This window comes from Glycine soja, chromosome 11 (assembly GCF_004193775.1).
Source record: "Glycine soja cultivar W05 chromosome 11, ASM419377v2, whole genome shotgun sequence".
NCBI classification, from domain to species: Eukaryota; Viridiplantae; Streptophyta; class Magnoliopsida; order Fabales; family Fabaceae; genus Glycine; species Glycine soja.
Genome location: NC_041012.1, coordinates 38,804,962 through 38,827,698, shown reverse-complemented (window position 1 = coordinate 38,827,698; position 22,737 = coordinate 38,804,962). Strand labels below are relative to the sequence as shown.

At 32.2% G+C, this 22,737-nt stretch overlaps 2 protein-coding genes and 1 long non-coding RNA gene across 5 annotated transcripts; all 3 read left to right on the top strand.

Moving 5' to 3' along the window:
- Window positions 1-1,742: 1,742 nt before the first annotated feature.
- Window positions 1,743-2,958, top strand: LOC114375969 (cytosolic sulfotransferase 15-like). Its single transcript, XM_028333848.1, has one exon. The coding sequence runs from the start codon at window positions 1,781-1,783 to the stop codon at window positions 2,765-2,767; it is 987 nt and encodes a 328-aa protein (XP_028189649.1). The 5' UTR covers window positions 1,743-1,780; the 3' UTR covers window positions 2,768-2,958.
- A 1,214-nt stretch (window positions 2,959-4,172) lies between these two features.
- Window positions 4,173-17,410, top strand: LOC114377003 (flowering time control protein FY-like). Of its 3 annotated transcripts, none has more exons than XM_028335365.1 (18): window positions 4,173-4,646; window positions 6,104-6,195; window positions 6,310-6,378; window positions 6,540-6,644; window positions 7,394-7,489; window positions 7,581-7,663; window positions 7,795-7,866; window positions 7,941-8,038; window positions 9,872-9,931; window positions 10,025-10,085; window positions 10,163-10,250; window positions 10,794-10,857; window positions 12,217-12,295; window positions 13,097-13,186; window positions 13,829-13,914; window positions 14,301-14,758; window positions 16,291-16,527; window positions 17,160-17,410. In XM_028335365.1, exons 1-18 carry the CDS (start codon window positions 4,421-4,423, stop codon window positions 17,199-17,201), a joined length of 2,106 nt encoding a protein of 701 aa, XP_028191166.1. In that variant the 5' UTR covers window positions 4,173-4,420; the 3' UTR covers window positions 17,202-17,410. The 3 variants fall into 3 exon arrangements, with proteins under 3 accessions (XP_028191166.1, XP_028191165.1, XP_028191167.1); XM_028335364.1 differs by having other exon boundaries at window positions 4,174-4,646; window positions 14,265-14,758; XM_028335366.1 differs by having other exon boundaries at window positions 4,509-4,646; window positions 6,310-6,382; window positions 14,265-14,758.
- Window positions 17,411-20,530: 3,120 nt separating this feature from the next.
- On the top strand, window positions 20,531-22,662 carry LOC114377386. The gene is made up of 2 exons (XR_003659070.1): window positions 20,531-20,824; window positions 21,856-22,662. It is a non-coding gene; the product is annotated as an uncharacterized LOC114377386 (long non-coding RNA).
- The last annotated feature ends 75 nt before the right edge of the window (window positions 22,663-22,737 follow it).

Here is a 22,737-nt window from a genome sequence, read left to right as displayed (position 1 = left end):
ACTTCAATTTTTCATCCCTCTCTAAGGATGAGATGCATTAATTGGGAATTAGACTCAAATTCTCCCCCCATAAACTTAGTATGTGTTGTTAAATGAGTCACACCCATTGATCAAATATGAATTTAAATATATTTTAATACAGTATTAAATTTTATCCTTAATTATTAATTTAAATAAATTAATTAAAACTTATGCAAATATTATTTTACTAAATGAGGAGATATAAGGTTAGTCTAGTAGTAAAGGGAGAAGGGAAGGGGGGAGCCGTCACGGGTTCAAATCCCGTTACTAACAAAAACTAGCAATACTAACAACTAACATTTGTTAATTGAAAATATTTTTTTTACTAAATAGTCAAAGTCATTCTTCTTAAACATTTTGATAAAAAAAAATACATTATTAACAATTTATTCAAACTCAATTAATGTCTATTAATGCACACTATTGATATTTTATTTTTTATTCAAAAATGTATCATAGGCTGCAGAATGTATTTTCAAATATACCCCCACCTACATAGATAAATAGATAGATAGATAAAGATAAATTAAATTACATCTGTATAACTTTGACCAATTATTACACCTTTTAAAAACTTTTAATTGAATAATATTTTCTTAAAAACTTCCGTTGAATTGAAAGTTCATTTCACTTAGATTATATATACAAAATTTCATATTAATCCAAATTATTTGTTACCTCATGCATACAAATTAAAATTTTCGTAATATAAAAATTTCAAAAAATACTAAAATATAGATCATTTCATTGTTTGATTACCTTCTTATTATTGTTCAATCTTGACAAAATTTCTCACAAATAATTTTGACAATGTGTTGATATAATTCAATAGTTTTATCGATAAAAATCACATTCTATATTAAGTTATAAAATGATATAATAACTATTTAAGTTACACCGGTGTAATTTAATTCTTTACACACACGCACACACACTTATTGATATTCCATTCATTTAATTATTATTTTTCACTCAATCACACATATTAATATTTTTTTCCATTCAAAAATTCATCAAAGGCTACAAAATGTATTTTCAAATATACGACCACTAGCTTTCTTTTTATATATATATAAATATTAGTCACACCCATTCATCTTATATAAATTCAAATATATATTAAATTCTCTTTAATTATGACTTTAAATAAATAAGTAAAAATTAATGCAAATATTATTTTATTCAATGGGTCAAAGTTATTCTTCTTAAAGATCTTGATAAAAAGAAATATATTATTATTATTATTTAAACTCAATTAATGGTTATTAATGAAAATATTTTGATATTTTTTAATTCAATTACTTTTAACCACTCAATTAATATCTATTAATACACACAAATTGATATTTTTTTCATCGAAGGCTGCAAAATATATTTCCAAATAGATCCTCACTTACTTCTTTTTATACATTAAAAGAAGATAGAGATACGAGATCCAAACTTGCATATTGACTTCACCAATAAAAAAAAACTTGCATACTGGACCAAATACATCAAAGTTTTATTTTAGTCAATACATATTTCAAATATTAATTTAGTCAAATACTAATTTCAAATATTAATTTATGAGAATATTAATTGAGTCAATTATTAATTTAAACATTAAATGAGTCAAATATTTATTAAAAAGTAATAATTTCAACAAATATTTTATTAACTTGAACCACTGGGTTGATGTTATATATTAAGGTTATCTGGTGGTGAGCTAAATTCTCATCAACACTAATACTAGATTGTCATTCACATTCTAGCTACTCCAATGGCTTCAATGGGTGGGATACAAGAAAATGAAGATGAAAAACTAATTCTCTCCCTTCCCAAAGAGAAACCTTGGGCACAACCCTATGATCTTTATCTATTCCAAAATTTTTGGTGCCCGGGAATTCATATTCAAGCAGTAAATCGTTTTCAAAAATACTTTGAAGCAGTAAAAGATAGCGATGTTGTGGTTGCTAGCTTTCCAAAATCAGGCACTATATGGATAAAAGCCCTTACTTTTTCCATTGCCAACCACCATCGTTTCCCCTCTTTAGAGAACCATCCATTACTCACTACAAATCCTCATGAACTTGTGCCTTTCCTTGAATTTTCATTTGGTGGTAATATTCAAGACCAAATTCTTCACCTATCCAACATGACTGAGCCAAGAATTTTTGGTACGCATACTCCATTCACTTCATTACCCAAGTCAATCAAGGAGTCTAATTGCAAGCTAGTTTATATTTGTAGGGATCCCTTTGACAATTTTGTTTCTGCATGGAATTACTTTAATAAGGTTAAGCCAATGTCTCTTCCTGCATTGACAATGGAAGAAGCTTTTGAAAAGTATTGCAATGGGATAATGGATTATGGTCCATGGTGGAGTCATATGTTAGGTTATTGGAATGAGAGCATAGCCAACCCAAACAAAGTTTTGTTTTTGAAGTATGAGGATCTCAAAGAGGACACAAACTTCCATGTCAAAAGAATTGCAGAGTTCTTGGGTTGTCCTTTCACTCAAAAAGAGGAGAGTAGTGGAGTAATTCAAAGCATAATCAAGCTCTGTAGTTTTGAGAATATGAAGGATTTGGAAGTGAATAAGTCAGGAAAAATAGGGAGAGGAGGCATTGAGAAAAAAGACTTTTTCCGCAAGGGAGAGAAAGGAGATTGGGTAAACTACTTTACCCCTTCTATGCAAGAAAAGTTATCTGCAATCGTGGAAGAAAAATTAAGTGGATCAGGTCTATCATTTAAAAAGTGTTCTTAAAATTGCTTGCTAGTCGATGATCAACTCATCCCCAATGACCAAACATATAGCTGTGATTTGTGCTACCTATGTTATTGTTGTTTTTTTTTTCTTAAATAAATTCAAGGTGCCATTCTAGAGATATGGGGCTACCTTTAGTGTAATAATCCACATTCAATCGAATGAAAAATATGTGTTAATGGTTCTATTCATCCTGGTCTCCAAGTTAATTTAAATGATTATTACTTATTTAGTAGAATTTTATGATAATATATTCTTCTTTTGCAAACTTGATTCTTTATATGACATTTAAATTGCAAAGCAATATGTTATAATTATTTTTAGTAATAAAAAATTAATAACAATATCACTTTCATATTTAAACCTAGCATTAAAATGGACGGTGTCTGGTCTCATAAGTGAATATAATATAATTAGAGATTTGAAATAAACATATTTTTTTGGAACAATTTAAACACGCTGTGATATTGACTTAATATGGTCAATTAACTTTAAAAATATTTTGAAATCAATTTGGTCACTGGTAATCGATTACATGAAACTGGTAATCGATTACTAGAGAATAAATACTCTGCTAACTTAGAAAATTTTAAACAAACTCTTTTGTAAAATAAAATTGTGCTATGTTTGAATTTTTTGAAAAAAATACTTCCAAGTCTTGACTGTTGTTTTTCGATTTCTTCTATTGAATCTTGATCTTGTTTATTTTTTAATCTTAATTGTTCTAGACTTAATTCTTGAAGCCCGATTCTTTAAAACTTATTTAACTCTTGATTCTTTCGCATCAACAAAATAGTTTTGAAAGTCATTACTTCCACACAATAAATTAGCAGTTAAAATCATTTTTTTTTTTATTTTTCATTTTAAATTTCTTCTTATTTGAAACATCATATATATATATATATATATATATATATATATATATTTATTTATTTTGGAAACAATATTTTTTAAATGGTAAAACATTCCAACCATTTTTTTTCTAAAGTTTTTAAAATAATTATTTTGAAAACAATATTAAGACTTTAATAAGATTTTGGATGAGGAGTTGATTAATTAATACAAAATTGTTTTGAAAAAAAAATGTAAGTAACAAGAACATGCCATGAATTTGATAAATTATTCAATTTTTCCACGAATATAATGTCTAAGAATGAAGACATAATAATTTTTTGAGTAAATGATAAAACAAGAACTTAAAGAAATTCAAAAGTCATTTAAATTCACTTTTCGTTGCCCATTAAATTTACATTCTTTTATCAACCTTGTTAAACTAGTTCTCACTATAAGTTATCATATAAGTAGTAATTAGTAAATAAGAATATCCCCTATCAAACTTAAAAGAATCACATGGAATATGAATTTAAGATAAAAAGTTTTAAGAATGGACACAGGTCCAAGTCTCTTCTCACTTTCACCCTTCTTTTATTTCTTTAAACCGAATACAGGCTAAATGTTCAAGTTCTAAACAGATGATTTGAGTAAAACGCCGTCGTTCCTTGTTTCGTTCCCTCCTCTCTTTCCCGCTCCGCACACTCTTCTCTTTGTTCTTCCCCAATCCCCAACCACATTTTGGGGTTTAGGGTTTTCCTCTCTCCTCTGCAATATCCAATTTCTCCCTTTCTCCCCCACTCTCTCCGCAATCCAGTGACAATGATGTACAATGATCCTCAGCAGCAGCAGCAGCAGCACCAGTACCAGCAACAACAGCAGCAGCAGCATTTCCACCACCAGCCGCCGGGTCCGGAGTTCCACCGCGGACCGCTGCCGCCGTCGCTTCCTCCGCCGGTGATGCGGCAAGGCTCCGCCTCGTCGACGAACCTCGCCCCTGAATTTCATCATCCCGGCCCCGGAGGACCCCCGCCTCCCCATTACGACGGTTCGGTTTCGCTTCCTCTTCCTCCAATTGCTTCTCATTCTTGTCATTATGATTGTTGACGAATGAAGGGAATTTAAACGTGAACGCGTTCGCTGTGGTTTTGATTTCTTGTATTGGTGGTATTGGGTGTGTGTGTGTGTGTTTGGATGGGGAGAGAGTTTCTAGAGAAGTAGAGTTTTTTTTTTCGAGGGAGAGAGTTTTTAGAGAGAGGGAACTTTGAGAGTCTTTAGAGAGAGAAATAGTTTTGAGAGAGGGAGAGAGTTTTTAGAGAGATAGAGTTTCTAGAGGATAGAGTTTTTAGAGAGGGAGATATTTTTTTTAAAGTGTAAATAAATAAGTGTTAGATTGGTTAAATAATGCATGCCTTGGAGTGTCTCAATGCTCTTTTTCTATTGTTTGTTTTCTGGATGATATTGTCGTAGTTGGCGAGTGGAATGAAGGAGGAGTTGATTGTGAACTTGAGTTGTGGACAGGAACTTTGGGGTTAAAGGGTTTTGGGTTAACTAGATGTAAGATGGAGTGTGTGGATGTGAGTTTGGTATGACTCGAGTTAACATTGTTTTAGAGGTGGTGCTTATGAGTCCGGTGATTAAGGGAATGTATTGCATATGATTTGAGCTGGATGGGTGAAACTGAGAAATGCTTTAGGTGTAATATGTGATAATGTGTGTACAGAGCACAAAAGAGAGTTGTAACAGACAAATTATATGACTGTTATGCATGATGGCGGGAGGGAAATCTTTGGCAGTAAAGTAGTTACAAGACTAGAAGACAAGTGCAGCAGTGATGAGAAATTGAGCATGCTGAGGTGGTCGATTCACTGGAGAGAAAGATTAGAGGTGTGTTTGTATTCTGTTCGACCACGTTGTTGAACGTGAATCCAATGTGAGAGGAGGATTCATGTTCAATGTGCCTCGGGAAGTTCAATTTGCATAAAATGAACAATTAAATTGGGAACAAATGTGTTAGGGAGAAAGTTGGGTGGCACTTGCTGAGGAGGGACTGATATAAACTTGCCTAAGGTACATGTGAGGAGTTAAACAACTAAGGTTTTAGTTCCAACTTTTGAAAGCTCTGGAATCTTCTGAAGATGCTACTTGTGGAATGTTTGCCATAATTTGATTTACGTGGTTTCAATAAGAATCACTCTTTGTAACCATGTTTTCTTTTGATGGAATGAGTCATTTGTTTCTCTGAGGTTCCATATATGTATACTTCCGTTGAGTACTTGAGTGATTATGTTGTTCCTTCCCGATGAATAATTTTTCTTTTATTTTTTTCTTTAATGAAAACTGTGTTCTTTATTGCTTGTAGGAGATGATGATTGAGGTGTTAGAAAAATGTCTATCCTTGTTTTGTTTTAATTAGTTCAAGGCATTAAATTTATATATCTTGTGGAAATTTTGGGATTAGGTTTTTGGTGACCATTCTAATTTAACAGTGAATGGTTTTTGCAGCTCACAGTGATATTCATGGTGCAAAAAGAATACGGAAGCTTACTCAAAGGAAAGCGGTTGATTATACAAGCACAGTTGTGCGTTATATGCAGGTAATGATTTTTGCTTAGTAAAACACTTGTAGATTGTAAAACTTTTTGACTTGAAAATTTCCATTTATGGTTATTTCTATTGAAAATTTATGGGTAATCTGAATCTGCCATCAGATTCGTATGTCGCAGCGGGATTCAAGGGATAGGACAGTACTGCAACCCACGTCGGCAGCAGCAATTGATGTCAGTAAGCTTCGGTTGATTTTGTACACTTTTATTTGTTTTTAGTTTGTATACTCTTTCCCTTTATTCAAGTAAATTAACTTAATAAATTTTAAGGATTTTCTTATTGTAATTATCTATTTGTATCCTTAGATCATAACCTTATGCTACTTTTCATGCAGATGTTGCCAGCAGTTGGCTATCCAGACAATCCATCCACAAGCTTTGCTGCTAAATTTGTTCATACATCTCTAAATAAAAATCGTTGCCCAATTAATCGTGTTCTTGTAAGTTAGATTGAAATGTTGTGATTGGCATGATGTAATATATGTTTTGCAGATTATCAGTTACAGATGTATCAGCTCTATGTTTTTCTGCTGCATCCAGACATTTCGGAACAGAAGCTGCTTGCTTCTCATTTAAATTGATTTTGTCATTTTAGGGTTCTAGGGTAGTTTGATTTACAATGTTTTCAACTATGTATATCAATGATAAAATTTGCTGTCAATTATTTTCAAATGTTTATGTATGAGACAAAATAGGTATTCAGTTAACTTATACGCTAAATTGGATTGAATAGCAAAGAATTTTGTTTGGTTAATTTTGCTTAATTAGTAAAACAAGTCGATTACATATGTGGTTCCCGTTCAATTCAATAGTTGCCATTGACATATTGGATATTGCCTTTTGGTTCTCTGACTGTCTTGTTATATAAAAATGGTTTACCTTTACAATTGCATGATTTAGGCTGTTATTACAGATTGCTGCCTGCCTGCTTCTTTTAGCAAATTGTTTGATTGCTTTATTCACAACATAATCTGACATATCAGTTGTGTTATTTTATTGAATTTTTTTTGTTGTGAGATTTTTGCACACAATGCTTTATTATATTGGGTTGCAGCTAGACACATTTGTTTCTATAATATCTTTCAATTAGTTTAAAAAGATACTAATTATGCATTTTTAATTTTTTGAATGTGCCACTGGATTGGATTTGACTTGTGATGCTGCATCACTGTTTAATTTTCAAAAATAGTGGACTCCAACAGGCCGGCGACTTATTACCGGTTCACAGACTGGGGAATTCACTCTTTGGAATGGACAATCTTTTAATTTTGAAATGATTCTTCAGGTACACGACTTTAATTATTGTCTTAACATTATTATTGTAGTCATCAGTAGTTAAAAATACAAATCAAAGGTGGATTTTGAAACACATGCAGGCACATGATCAAGCAATCAGATCCATGGTCTGGAGTCATAATGACAACTGGATGGTCTCTGGTGATGATGGAGGCGCAATAAAGTAGATACATATTTTAATATATTTGTGTGGTTTCTTATAAACTTTATATTGCATATATTTATTTATGCAGATTTTGGTGGTTAAATGCACATATGTAATTAAAAGTATTTGTATGTGTTGCATTTTTTTAGGTATTGGCAGAACAACATGAACAATGTTAAAGCCAACAAATCTGCTCATAAAGAATCAGTCCGTGACTTAAGGTATATGTTTTATTTGTAAAAAATAAATTGTAACATGCTGAAGGGGAAAGGTTCTGTAACTCTTTTATAAACAGTTTCTGTAGGACAGATTTGAAGTTCTGCTCGTGCTCTGATGATACCACAGTTAAAGTTTGGGATTTTGCACGCTGTCAAGAAGAGTGTTCATTAACCGGTAATGTGCTTTGGATGGACCATATCTGAAAATTAGTCTTGTCCGTGTCCTGAAAACTGAATCTTAAATAGTATTGTGTTTAATATATTTATTGGGGTCTTAATACCAACAATATTTTGTTAACCTTTGCTTTATTTTAAGCTTCCTAATTGGTTATTACAGATTGCATTACTTATGGACTTGAAATTGGATTCTCTTTATATTAAATAACCTTTTGTGTTTCTAGATGTTGGGTTGTTGATGGTAGAGGAATTGAAAGTTTTAGAAATAGATAATCTATTTAATTTTGAGAGTTATTCATGGCATCGGTTGACTCTACCAGTTTGTTCTGGCATGCTGCTAAATTATTCTCATTCTCATTAATTTCAATCTCATCTTATTTGTTGTGCTGTGAATAAGTTCTTGTGGATGACTATTTTGATGGGAAGGCTTGTCTACTGCTGTGGGTTGAATGCCATCAAATTGACCATTTTCCTGTTTTAGGGTTGGTAGTAATGATTTAGTTGATTTATTTGGATCAACAGCTTGGTTCATGTGTGTGATTGACCTGTGGGGTTGATGTTTGTTTTCTCTCCCTTTTTTTCTTATAAGATTTGTTATTTGATTGGATTCATCTGATGACCTGTGGAGTCAAGCATTTTGATAGGCTCATAATACCAGTATATAGAAGGAGGGGGAGAAGAGGGGCTGTGGGAATAGAAGAGGGTATAAATGGACCTAAGAAAGAAGGCCCACTTGTGCATGAAAGAAGGAAAAACCAGGTGGGCCAGCTGAGGGGGGAAAGAAAGAGAGGGAGAGCTTAACAGAATGGACTGGTGGCAGCATTGGAATGGAGATGGGGATGAGAGAATCATGGAAAAGGAGGAGAGGGAGAATGGTTATTTGGAGGAGGGAGTAACTGAAGAGGGGTACTAGACAAATCATGAGTAAAAAACTATTTGGCTAGGCTGAATTGAGAATCTGATTCTTCCTCAGTCTCTAGTGTCTTATTTTCCATCTTGCTATTCCATTGTTGTAGTTTTCTTTATTCTTCTCCTATATTTTACATTTTACATTTTACATTGTAACAGAGGTTACCCCACTGATTTAGCTATAATTCAGTATCAATAATACTTCAGGTTTATCATTCCAATTATGGTTCCTATCACATTTTAGACCTGGTTACCTTGCTTGATGTTTCAGCATTAAGGCCCGTTTGTCATTTTTAACTGTGTTATCATAATGATTGAAGAATGCTGGTGCCTTTCTTTTTTGTGTCACGACTCACAAAGGGTCATTGATGAGGGATTGTTATTTTTAAATTTCAATTTCTAACAATTTTTTATATAACTGGAACATGATATATATTTAAATAAAGATAATGACTGAATTTTTATTTTAAATACTACACAATGGGTTGGATTACTGATTACTGAAAAAGAACACTTTGTTCTGTAATCTGTTAGAATTCTTTTTTTTTTAATCATATGTGAAATACCAGTATGGTCATTAATGTCCAACACTAACTGCATGGGTAAACTTTCAAAGTTCCTAATAAAATAGGGTCAACCTATCATTTGTACTTATTCTTGTGCCTGTTCTAAATACTTAGATTATCGTGCAAAGGTTGTTTTGCATCTTTGAATTTTCCTAGATTCAACGATTATTCCTCTAGAATTTTATTTTTCCATTACTTTTATTTTAAAACCAATCAAACTTATGTGATTACCCAATTAGTTCCTGGATTTAGGTTTTTGAAGTCTTAGAATCTATATTATGTGCATATACTTTATTTTTTGTCTGTTTATGAGACATTAACTTAGATTTATGATTGTGGCATTTGAACTCAGCCAGGCCATGGTTGGGATGTGAAGAGTGTTGACTGGCATCCTACAAAATCTCTATTAGTATCAGGTAGATGTTTTAAACATGCCTTTTATGAATTTTCTTGAGCTTGTGAAATTCAATAATGTGATTACATATCCTTATTTGATTTTCACAATGCAGGTGGGAAGGACAATCTAGTGAAGCTTTGGGATGCTAAAACAGGGAGAGAGCTTTGTTCATTGTGAGTGTAAATATCTGCTGATATCTACTGTTTCATGTGTTTGTTTGTGCTTATAGTTTTATACTTGTGTCATGCAGTCATGGCCACAAAAACACTGTGCTGTGTGTCAAATGGAATCAAAATGGCAACTGGGTGCTAACAGCTTCAAAGGATCAAATAATAAAGGTTGGTAAACAATCTTCATTATTCAAATTGGTGGATCCTTAATAGTGATTTGCCTGTTTTTACTATTTTGGATTATTATCTAAACCTTTGAGGATTGAGTTGTATTTTATCTGCTAATAAATCTTTCTGTGTCATTTTTCCATGTAGCACTTCCCTTTGATTTATTTCTTCTTTGACACTTTCTGTTTTTTGCTCATCATTCCCCATTTTTTTTTCTTTTACTTTATCCTGCTTTGTTATTTCTTTTTCCCTTTTGGCCTAATTATATACAGGTGAAGATAAAAATAACAAAAGAGTGATTTTGAGTGAATATTTTTGAGTGCACAATTCATACTCAGCTAAATGATAGAGTTATTTAATTAGTACAGAATACAGTTCACAAGAAGGGTAATTAAACAGTTAAACTGTCTCGATTCCTAAATTACAATGAACTAAAGCTAATTGCCAAGTGAGGTAGTAATTAAGTTGTTTATAAATTGTAAGTCCAACATATACGTTTCCCAATTCTGAGTACTAATATTCATATGTACCTTGTATTTTCAGCTTTATGACATAAGAGCAATGAAGGAACTTGAATCGTTCCGTGGGCATCGCAAGGATGTTACTAGTAAGTAACATGTCTTTCTCTTGGAATCAGAATGGAAGGATAGTTCATTGATATTAGTGTTGTAACATACCGTTGAGAATTCTCCACCTAGCGTCCACCCGTTACACATGGTTTAACCACACGTGTAAATATGATTAACTTTGTCTTGCAAGTAGTTTAGAGTAAATGAATGTGATTGTATACAATTATTGATTTGCACTTGTGATTCTAATGGTTAAATATACCTTACTAGTGGTTAACTGCGGTGGTTAGATTCTGGGTGGATGTTTTCAGTGGGATGTTTATAATTTTTCTTGAAATTAATATATCCTGCAACAAATTATATGATGGATGCTCAGAGGTATATGATGATAAAAACAGCATGCATCACCATAAACTTTTCAGCCAAAACAACATAACAGTGACTTTGAAACTTTGCTTTGAAAAGTCATTTTTACTTCTGGTATAGCATATAGGAAAAAGTTCATTGTTACATGTATGCATTTTCTTAAATTTTCGAAAATCTGTGTTTTGTAGCTGATATTAGATTAATAAATCTGGAATTTTGATATATTACTTGGCAATGAAATGGAATGCTATCAGGTTATAGTAAGACTGAAGTTGGGCCTGAATGAATTATTTGACATACAATTTACTTGATTCTGCTTTAAGTTATGAATCAAATTTCGATTGAAATGATGATTTTAATTGGTGGAAAATGACCTCCAATTCAATTCACATTGGTGTGGCCTGGATATTTAGTGTAGTTAATAATCTTATCAAAAGGCTGAGTTATTTAGTTAAAGCATTATGTGTTCGTTATTTTATTAAGATTATGACGTCATTCTCCTGAACTTAGTAACTGTTTCGTCGGCTACCATCTTTCCTTCATATATGGCTTGACTCTGCCTAACCTTGTTAGTGATAGACCGACAGTTACCATGGTAAAATTGCTGTCAACAAAAGCATCTTTTTGAGAACTTGAACTAAGAATTGGTTAACGATGAAGCACTTTAGTCTTGACTGCGGATTACATTTTTATCCATCGTAGGAGCACTTTGTGGTCACCTTTTCTGTGCTACTTTGTTTGCAGCAGCCCCTCGAATTTGAAATCAGTTCTCTGTCTGTATTATCCCTAAGCAAGAAACTCATACAGTTCCTTATTATGGTGTTTATAATATTCTCAGTGGCACTAGCACAAGGTCATGCTATGCATGCATGAACAAAGTTACTTAATTTGTTGCTTACATAGTTAAGTTTTGATTGTTTACTGGGTGGTGTAGTGTTACCATGACTGTAGGGTATGAGTATTTTCTTTAATGCTTCTGCAACTTTGATAAAATGGAAAATAATTTTTCTGACTTTTGACACTTTTGTTAGCTTTGGCATGGCATCCATTCCATGAAGAGTACTTTGTCAGTGGGAGTTACGATGGTTCCATCTTCCATTGGCTTGTTGGGTAAATTTGTTTTCTCATTTGCTTTCTTCCTTCTCTGTCTGCAGTTCATACTTAAGATTATTTTATACAACATTCCTGTTTTTATCAGTTTTCTTATGAAGTTTCTTATATTTGTTATTTATGAAGTCAATTGGACTCGGGGTTTGTTTTGGGGAACAACTTCGTTAAGCACTTATTAAATAAGTACTTATCATGTAAGCACTTTTGTGTTAGTTTTTATAATTGAAGAGAAAATAAGGTTAAATTATTTTTGTAAAAGTTTTAAGCTTTTTTCATAAGTTATTCTGGAGAGTTTATTGGAATAAGTGGAAAACAGGTTATGGATGTATGATAAGCTCCCTCAAACACTTATTTAAGTGCTTATATCATAAGAGAAATCCAAATAAGTTGTAAATATAATGGATCCTCAATCTTTGTCCAAATACAACTTTTCAAATTAAATTTAAATAGGTACAAACTATCAATGACTGTGTCATAGAATTAAAATATGTTGAGATTTGCACCATTAAAAATCTCTGCTGAATATGAGCTAATGCTTGACAGATTGGGATGAGGTAGAAAATATCAGCTAATTTTTATTTCTAGTTGTGGTACCAGTGAGTTGAATTTTCACTATTTTATTACAGTTTCTGAAATAGTTGGTTGTTTTCTGTTTTTTGTCTATGTTTGTATTTATCGAGAGAGATTGCTTAGGTAGGTAGGTCCATAACAGTTCCTCTAGGTAAAACAGGCGTTGTCTGTTCAATCCCCCCCAAAATTTGGATTGTAGGTTTCTGATTATTACATTTAATTTGTATACAGGCATGAAACTCCACAAATTGAAATTTCCAATGCTCATGATAATAATGTGTGGGACCTTGCATGGCATCCTATTGGCTACCTTCTGTGCAGGTGAACTTTATCTTGCTCTCTGCTATAGCATCTTATGATACATAATGGATTTCTTTCTGTCTCTTAGCTTCTTGGATGCCCAATGTTCTAAAGCTAGTGTAATAGTGTTCCATTTCCACATACCTGTCTTTCTGTTAATACTAAATCATGTAACTGTTTACTTTTCAAATGTTTTCCAGATCCAAAATACTATATTCTGAAGGAATTTGAAAAGAAACTCCGATGGCCATAAGATTTTTCCAGTATATGGATAGAGAACTGAATTTTCATATCCTTTTAAATCTTTTGGTTTTAATGTTAATTATGTTATACAATTTCTGTACCCAAAATAGTGACATCTTAGTTGCAGTGTTGTTAAATGGTGGTGCCATGGCAGATTTTTTGCTGACCCTCGGGCAATTTTTGATGGGAGACCCGCTATGGCTGTGCCATAGGCCGCAATGGCATGTGTATATGGCATAATTTTGGCCTTCTGCCATAGTTCTTAGTTCTTACAATCACATATTTTGCAGCTATGTAAAAAATCCCAAAATCATTTTTGGTAGACATTTTGTAATCCTCTAATTGATCTGTTGATATCTAAAGAAGGTAATTACTAATAACTAACTCTAACTTACTGAAGTATCCTATTTTCTTGTGCAGTGGCAGCAGTGATCATACAACAAAGTTTTGGTGCAGAAATAGGCCAGGAGACCCTGCTCGTGATAGATTTAACACTGGCATGCAAGGTTATTTGATTTCCTTATAGGCAAATTAAGCAGCATATTATTTCATGACTTCTTCAAAATTAAATCATTTACCTTTTTGATGTCAATTTTCATTTAATTATTGGACTATATTGTTTGACGGGCTCATATTGTTTTCGTCTTCAACATTTCATAATAAAGTGAATCCTTATAAATGCACTCTGTTAGTGTTGAACATTTGCTTTAAACTTGAGGTAGAGGTTGCAATATTTGAAGGCCTTTTGTTGTAGGATGAATATAATTGTGGGTGGTAATTCTTATAGTTAGAAACACTGCCTGTTATGAAAGATAACTGATGAAACATCATTAGTTTGAATTTGTTCATCTGTCAGGATATGCTGAGCAAAGTCCTGTTGCTGGTCGGACAGGTGGTAATTTTCCAATAGCTGAAGGCCCAACAACTCCAGGACCATTTGCCCCTGGGTTGACTCGAAATGAGGGTACCATTCCAGGTGTTGGAGTTGCAATGCCCTTATCTATTCCTTCTCTTGACATGCCTCAAGGGGAGCAGAAGCAGCCCCATCCTGTTTCAATGGGTGCTCCTCCTCTTCCCCCAGGTCCACATCCCTCCCTAATTAATGCCAACCAACAGCAACCATACCAACAGAATCCTCAGCAGATGCCACAACATCAACACCAGGCTCTACCACAGCAGATGGGTTCTTTGCCTATGCCTCCAAATATGCAACAACTACAGCACCCTTCCCATTCACCCTTCCCAAATATGCCTCGCCCTCCACCCCAAATGCCTATTGGCATGCCAGGATCTATACCAGGGATTTCATCAGTGCCTACATCACATCCAATGCCAATGCCAGGTCCAATGGTACAAATTCTTTGGAACTTTTCTCTTATTCCGATTTTTCCTACAAAATATGGTAAAGTTATGTGGATTTATCTTCTTCCTGAAGTAATAGATTGTTTGAGTGTTGTATTAGTGGTAGCTGTTGGGGGCTGGATCTTTAATGTTTTTGTTGATCTTTCATTAGCATGATAAAATGTATCTTTTCTTAATATCTGAGGGATGTAATTGGAAATTTTGTGGACAAGAGTTGGAAAACGTTTGTACACTTCTAAGAAGCTCAAATTCCCCCTTTTTTTGTGATTATTGGGGCCCGTTTGGTTTGAGAAATCATTTTTTGTTTTCATTTGTTTCATAAATAATTACAAATGTGCTATCTTTTATACACCTTTTTCTTGTTTTAGAAGATATGTATCGAAAATAGTGGAAACTTAGGAAGCCCAGATACATAGTATGATGTGATACAAATGTGTGGATAAAGAAAATTTTAAAAAGTCAAGATACAACACGTCCAACATTCGTTTACAACACACATGCACAATATTTGTTTTCAAATTACCAATTACTCATTAGTACATAAACATATCAATAGTCAATGATGATCATAATATACAAAATTGATAGTAGTAAGCATAGTTACATATCTTCCCCCCATCCATCTCAGGATATGATCTTTTCTGCTATGAACATGTCACAAAATATACAATTTCCCTGCCCCAGTTGAAGTTAGAATATCACAAAAAAACCTTTTTAACAATAAATATGACAATAAAAAACTGCAGAATGAAGTTATATCCTGAGCTGTATCTTAGCTAAAAACTAAAATGGAGTTGTATTGGGTAATTTATTTTGAAAAATATATATAAAAAAATAATGGATACTTTTTGGGTATGCATCAGGATGTATTGGATCCTTATCAGTGTTGGATATGTGTTGGACAGCGACAATTTTGCATTTGGAGTATTTGGGCTTCATAGGTGTAAACAAGAGTATTGTTGCTTTCATTGTTTTCTGTACAAATCTTTGAAAACAGAGAACATAGGAAAAGCAATATGGCATAGAAAATGTTTTCTTAACCAAATTAGGGCCTTATGTTTTCCTGCCTGCCTTAGCCCATTAATTTGAGCTTATGATATTACCACTAGCTTTTCTGTAAAATAAAAATAGAATTTTTTTTATCATACTCTAATAGAAGATATGCATTCTCTTTGCACAATTAGGACACAGAAGCCATCTTTCTGCACTTGGTGTCTCATGTTCTGTGTGTGCACTGGAATAATTATATTTTGTCACATTTAGTCCACTCTGTAACGAGTTAAGAATTTCTAGTTATTTGGAGGGCTTTTGTGTTATAAGGAAATATGATTAAATGATTTAATCAGTGGAGAATAATATTTATGGATGCTAGCTGGTACACATCATTCTTTGAGGAAGACTACTACAATAAGAAATCAAACCATTTCAGTAATTGTACTCTAATCTAATAGATTAGGGTGGATTCTATAATAAAGTTTGATGTACATTTAACAGAACCATTTTGAATTTTTTTCCTTCAGGGGATGCAAGGGGCGATGAATCAGATGGGTTCTCCAATGCCACAAGGTCCTTATGTAGGCATGAATCAAATGCATTCAGGATCCTTGCCTACAAGTGGAGGGCCACCTCTTGGTGGTTTTCCAGGAAACTTGCCTAATATGCAAGGGCCATCAAATGCTAATTATCCTCAAGGTGCTTCATTTAACAGACCTCAGGGTGGCCAAATGCCTCTGATGCAAGGGTATAATCCTTACCAGGTGGGATAATATGCTTCTGCTTCATGAACCACTTAAAAATTGAAACTTCTTTTGTTTTCTTATCTTTTTCCTTTATCATAAATTATGTGGTTACTTGAGTTGTGTTTTGATAGCTATTAAGCAGTGCACATGTCAAAGTATAAATTATTTCTATGTTTGCATCGCAACAATAATGACTTCCCTCTCCCCAAACACCTTTGGAACCATTTCTTACTTTCTCGTTTCATTTATTTCACTAATAAGAGATGTTGTTTGATGCATAGCTGAGTAGAGTGCATAAGTATATGCATTTATTTTCTACTCCCCTTGTCCACTTGATAATAGAATTTATTCAAGATCTGTCATTGAGAAATCCATTTCTTTTCATTTCTCTCTGGTCCATTGAGTAATAAATATTTATACATAATCAAGTGCCAAAAAATGCCTGTCGACCAAGACTGTTAGCCTTGATGATCTTATGCAATATCTTTGATAGTCAATTACTTGAAAATTTCACTTGATCATTGGATCAAAAAGGGTCTGAATATGTGGGAGGAGCTAGTCTTATGTCTTGAGGATTAATTAATTTGTTTTGGGAAGTGGACTGTCCAATTCTGAATGGAAATTAATTCTTATGTTTTTGTTTTTTGCAGTCTGGTAATCAATCTGGGATGCCTCCAAACGCACAACCATAGAATAGGAAATTGCTTTCTTCCTTAATAGCTGTAATTTTATCTCTTTTGATTTCGGTCTCTTTCTGAAATTCATGTATTGATCTGCTGCTTGAAGTTCAACCTAAAGAAATTGTTTCTCTTTTCTTCATTTCAATTTTGTACTTTCCCCCTTTTGTTGTGAATGATTTCATATTTTAGTTAAGGTTTACAGATAGGTTGGCTAGACGTAATTTACATTCTACACATTTGTTTGACTATTATATGTTATATTAACGGCATTTTAAATTTATTTTAAATTCTCATTATTAGTTAGTTTTTTTTTTCAATTCCCTATCAATTTTTCTAATTTTCTTATTTCATATTTTCCTGCTTAATCTAAATTAAGTTTTCTTTGATAAGGTTCAGAGTTTTGATATGGCCAACTTGTTTAAACTTACAAAAAGGTGATTTAAGAAAAAAATGTTTTGTTTAAGAAGCAAATAAGATTTGTTTCTTCAAAAAGTAGAATTTTTTAAAAATAATTTACACAATTACATCAAAATAGTAAAAGAAATATTTTTAAAAAGGGGCTAAAGAAAGGGAATATTATTATATTTAATTGGAAAAAGCACCTATTGACCAAACAAACTATACTTAAACAACTTATTAGTATTATGTTTTATTTTGTTACCTGTACAAAGCACGGTGATAATCAATATAATTATTCTTATTCATAGATTATATTAATAAATAGAACAATGTGATAAAGTAATCAAATTTTATTAAATATAACTATGTAAATGTATGTATGCTTGAAGAAATACTAAAGGTTAAGCAAACAGATTGTTTTAAGACTAATTTAAGGTCAAACAAACAAGATAAAAAAAGATAAGATCTTAGTTTATTTTGTTAAAAGAATCTCACACTAGTTGATAAGTTTTGGCCTCAACAATTATTTTCAACAATTCAAAGGTGCCGGTAATCGATTATTAGGTATTGTGATGGATTACCAGAAACAGATTACAAAAGAGCTTTTAAAAAAGGATTTTGAAATTTAAAATTTAAATCTTGTAATTGATTATCAAGTGTCTATAGTCGATTACCAATAATGACACTTTGGAAAATACTTTGAAAAGTCATGACCCTTCAAAATATAACTGTGTCATCGATTATCATAAACTTATAATCGATTACCAGTGAGAAAATTTCAGAAAAATATTTTGAAAAGACAGATCTCTTCAAATTATTTTAAAAAGGTACAATGATCCTATATATATATGTTTGACTTCGAAGAGAGAATTTTTTTTAAGAGAACTTAATTGTCAAATGCTCTCTAAACAACTATTGGCCAAACACTTGTAAATCTATTGAAAATTCTTTCAGGAACTTCAATTTGTATCATCTACTCTAAAGGAGAGAAATTTTTCTATTCATCTTATAAACTCAGTTGTAATCAAGAAACTGTTTGTCTCTAGGCTTTTGAAAATCTTGAACATAAGGGTGAGAGATCCCAAGGTGTGTGTTCAAAGTCTATAAAGTGATAGTGGAAAATCTCAAGTGGATTGCTTGAGGATTAGACGTAGGCACGAGAAGTGACTGGAATCAGTATAAATCGAGTTTGTAATTCTCTCTTCCCTTATCTCATTTATTTTATTATAATTTATTTTATCTTGCGCATTTAAAAGAATATTATTAAATTGATTATTTCTTCTTTTTCTACATTCTGAGCCTATCATATATCATTTAAAAAGGGGATTAAAATTTGTTAGTGAAAATCTTTTTAAACTTAATTCATCCCTCTCGAGTTATTGAGGCTACTTGGCCAAAAAACTATACAAATATTTTTATAAAAAAACAAAACTATACAAATATTTTATAGTAACAAGGTTTTAGGTTTATAAATTAAAATGTAAAGAAATCGCTTGCATAAATTAAATTGATTCAGCAAACCTTTTCTGAATTCATTCCTTATTTCTTACTAGTATAATACCCTTGGCAAAATTTGTTTCCAGAATAATAATGTTTTCATATTGTTTGGGGGAATTTTAATTACTCCAATTGAACCTTTTAGGTCACATTCAGTGAGTGGCAATAACCTCTAGTAAGTGGTGAAACTCGCAAATATACAAAGGCTTTCTGTTCTACTCAACAAGTGTATCAGATATAGAAGCTAGAAAATTTATGTAGCCAGCATTATAAAAGATTATACATAATTAATTCATAAAATCTCTAAAAAAATAGAAGTATTTTTTTAAACTTACAAATAGAAGTATTAAAAACAATTTATATAATAGTTTGTATTATTGGTTAAAAATTATAAAAAATTATGAATGAGATTAATTAAATAAGAAATTATAATTACAAAATATTCTAATTTTTAATAAATTTTAGCTAATACTAAAAACACATTTCAAAATGTGTTATAAAATTATTAATAATTTTTTTGGCAACAAAATAACATGCATAGTCCAAATAAGAATTTGGTAAGAAAAAAAAGTCCAAATAAAAATCATTCTTGTTTTTTTCTTCTATTGAGCGAATCTTTTCAGGCTTTTGAGTCCACTCGCGTGTCCGAGATAATGGTTACCCAGCGGGTCAAAGTCAGGTTCCACGCAGTTCACGCTACACTTATACAATCCAATGGCTGCAATTTTCTTATTCTTATATTTTTAAGGTGGGATGGGAATGCAATTATAAGGGTATGAGTAATGTTTGGTTACTTTCATGATGTTACGCGTATTTGACACAATTTTTTTTTTTTAAATTGATGTATATCTAATATTTTTAGACTCTATCCTAATTTGATTTTTTTTTTCACTTTTACATCTCTTTTACTCCTTTAAGTTGAGTTATTTTCATAGGGTTAATTTATCTATTTGGTTGAAATATATTTTAAGATCGATATCTATTTAATTCATATAATTTGAAAGTATTTTTTTCTATATAATTTATATTTTAATTTTATTTTAGTTTCAATAGTTTAAATATAATTTTTTAATCTTTAATTTTAATTTTTTTTAGTTTGCATGATTTTTTTAGTTCTTATAATTTATATTTTAATTATTTTTTTAATTTTTATTTAAAAAAATATAAAAATAATGAGTTATAAAATAATTATAAATTATCATTGAGAATTAAAATATAAAATATAAAATATAAAAACTAAAAAAACTATTTTTTAATTATAGGAAAAAAGGAATTAAAATATAAATAATCAACATTAAAAAAATTACTTTCAAACTACATAATTAAAATAAAAATATAAATGATAAAAAATAAAAAAAATTAAAATATAAAGGATAAGAAATAAAAATTCAAGAGACCGAAAAAGTACCAATTGCGGAAATATAGAGATTTAATTAAACCTTTCTCCCCACATATTTAGGTTTTCTTTTAAGTCTTTCTTCTGAGTCACTAAGAAGCTGCACTTGCTAAAGTTTGATACTTGCTTCTTTTTTCTTTCCTAGGTGTGAAGCTTTGGAGGAAGAAAATTCAACTCAATGAGGCACTGCTGAAGAAGAGGTTCAACCATCATGCTGCTGTGGCTCATGATGCAGATCAGAAACCCCACATGTGCGATGCTGTGATGGATCTCTTGCATGAGATTCACTCTCCAGTCTCCAAAATGCAAGCTGGATGCCAGATCTCAAACCAGTGCTAGCAAGGTATGGGATTTCTTCAATTCATGTGAAAGTTCCATTTGGCAAGGAAATTGAATCTAGTCCTTGACAACCTACGATATCTTGTTGCAAGCAAAAAAAAGGTATACTAGGTTTGAAGGGAGCTAGTGGTTCAGGTGTTAGAGACAATGACAAAGAAATCATCTTTATTTGGTTGATAACTGGGATTTTTGAATGGTGGGTATGGATGGGATGTGTGAGATCTTACTTGCCCGATATTTGTACAATGAACCAAGGATGGAAGGTGAATCTGATGTCAAGGTTTGTGTCAGTTTTATATGAGTTTGATGTTTTAAGGGTGACAAGAGTGATTCTTGAGGGAATTACTAGATCAACTTATGTTACAACAGTAGTTGAAGCCGCAGGATAAACAACTCTTGAAAACTCCTATCATTCCATTAGTCCATGCAGGAAGAGATCATTTGCTACTGGAATGAGAAAGTGCATTGAAAATCAATATTTGAGAATTTTTGAGAGAGGATAGCAATATTGTCCTTGCTTTAAGTTATCACCACCTTTCTTCTCATCTCAAAAGATGTTTTGCTTACTGTGCCTTATTCACAAAAGATTTGTGTTTGTAAAGGAGCTTTTAATCTTGCTGTGGATGGCTGAAAATTTTATACAATACTCTCTTGAGAGTATTTAGAAGATCAATTATCTCAGTATGTTTTTAAAAACCAATCAGTCAAAGGCATGTGTTTAGTCATACCTTCTCAATGATTTGGCAAAATATGTTTGTGGGGACTTTTGTTTCATGTTGGAAGCTGAAGAAACACAAAAATAGATATGGAGTTTCTAAAAGGTTTCAGGTTTTATATAGGCCAGGAAATTACTTATGTTTCTATCACTAAGTATGGGTCCTTTGGTATATATGGATTTTGGCATTTGTCACGCTCATTGATATATGGTTGTCCCCCAAGTTTAAGTTCTTACATGCCTTATCTTTGGCGGGTTATTGGAATGTGACTGAGTATCCTGACGTGAAAGTTAATCTTAATGTTGAAATGATTTGGCAGGAGCATGCTTATAAGTCATAACCACACGTGTACAATTTGTTTATTTGGAGCTGTCCTAAATTTGTATCATTTCCCAAAAGGAAGACTGTGTGCACCAGGCCTAATTGTATGCACACCCTCCTCCTTCCTTCTCTTAGTTGTCCACAACTGGAGTCACTCTCTAATGCCATCAAATGGGAAGTTTTGCAAACTCCTCTTAATTACGAGACTCGAGGAAGCAAAGTTCTCTTCACTACATGCAGTAAGAGAGTTGCTTCAACCATGCAGTCAAATAAAGCGAGTCAACTAGAGCAATTACATGAAGAACATTGCTAGAAATATGAATTTTGGTTCTTGTCTCTCACGTTGATGTGTATGACTTGTTCTCCATGGGACTGTGGGTATTGATTGCCGTGTTTTATGTTCTACTTTTTCATTTGTATCATTGGAATTCTATAATTGAAAGAGTGGGAATATAAAAATGTGAAGGGTGTTGTTTTCTTTTGTTTAATAAGACAGCTTCTATACAGAATTATCCTAAGCTAAAAAAGCACTTGCCAGTTAAGAATTATCCTAAGCTTCTAGACAGCTTCTACAATTGCCAACAGCTTGTGGCTTCTGTTTCAAAGGCTCAAGCTATTGACTTCACCAAATTGTAGGGTTCAGTTAGATTTATAGGGTCCAGTTAGAGATATAGTTTGTAGGATATTAGTTATTTGTTGTTGATAGTTAGTTACTAATTGGATGATGCCTATAAATGGCTTCATGTAGACTTGATGTAATAACTTTTACTCATTCAATCAAATAGCAATTTGACTTTAGTCTCAACTCTCTTATGAACCATGTTGATGTATACTGTAGATAAAATACCTTGCATTTGTAGCTTTATGAAATAAGGGTAAT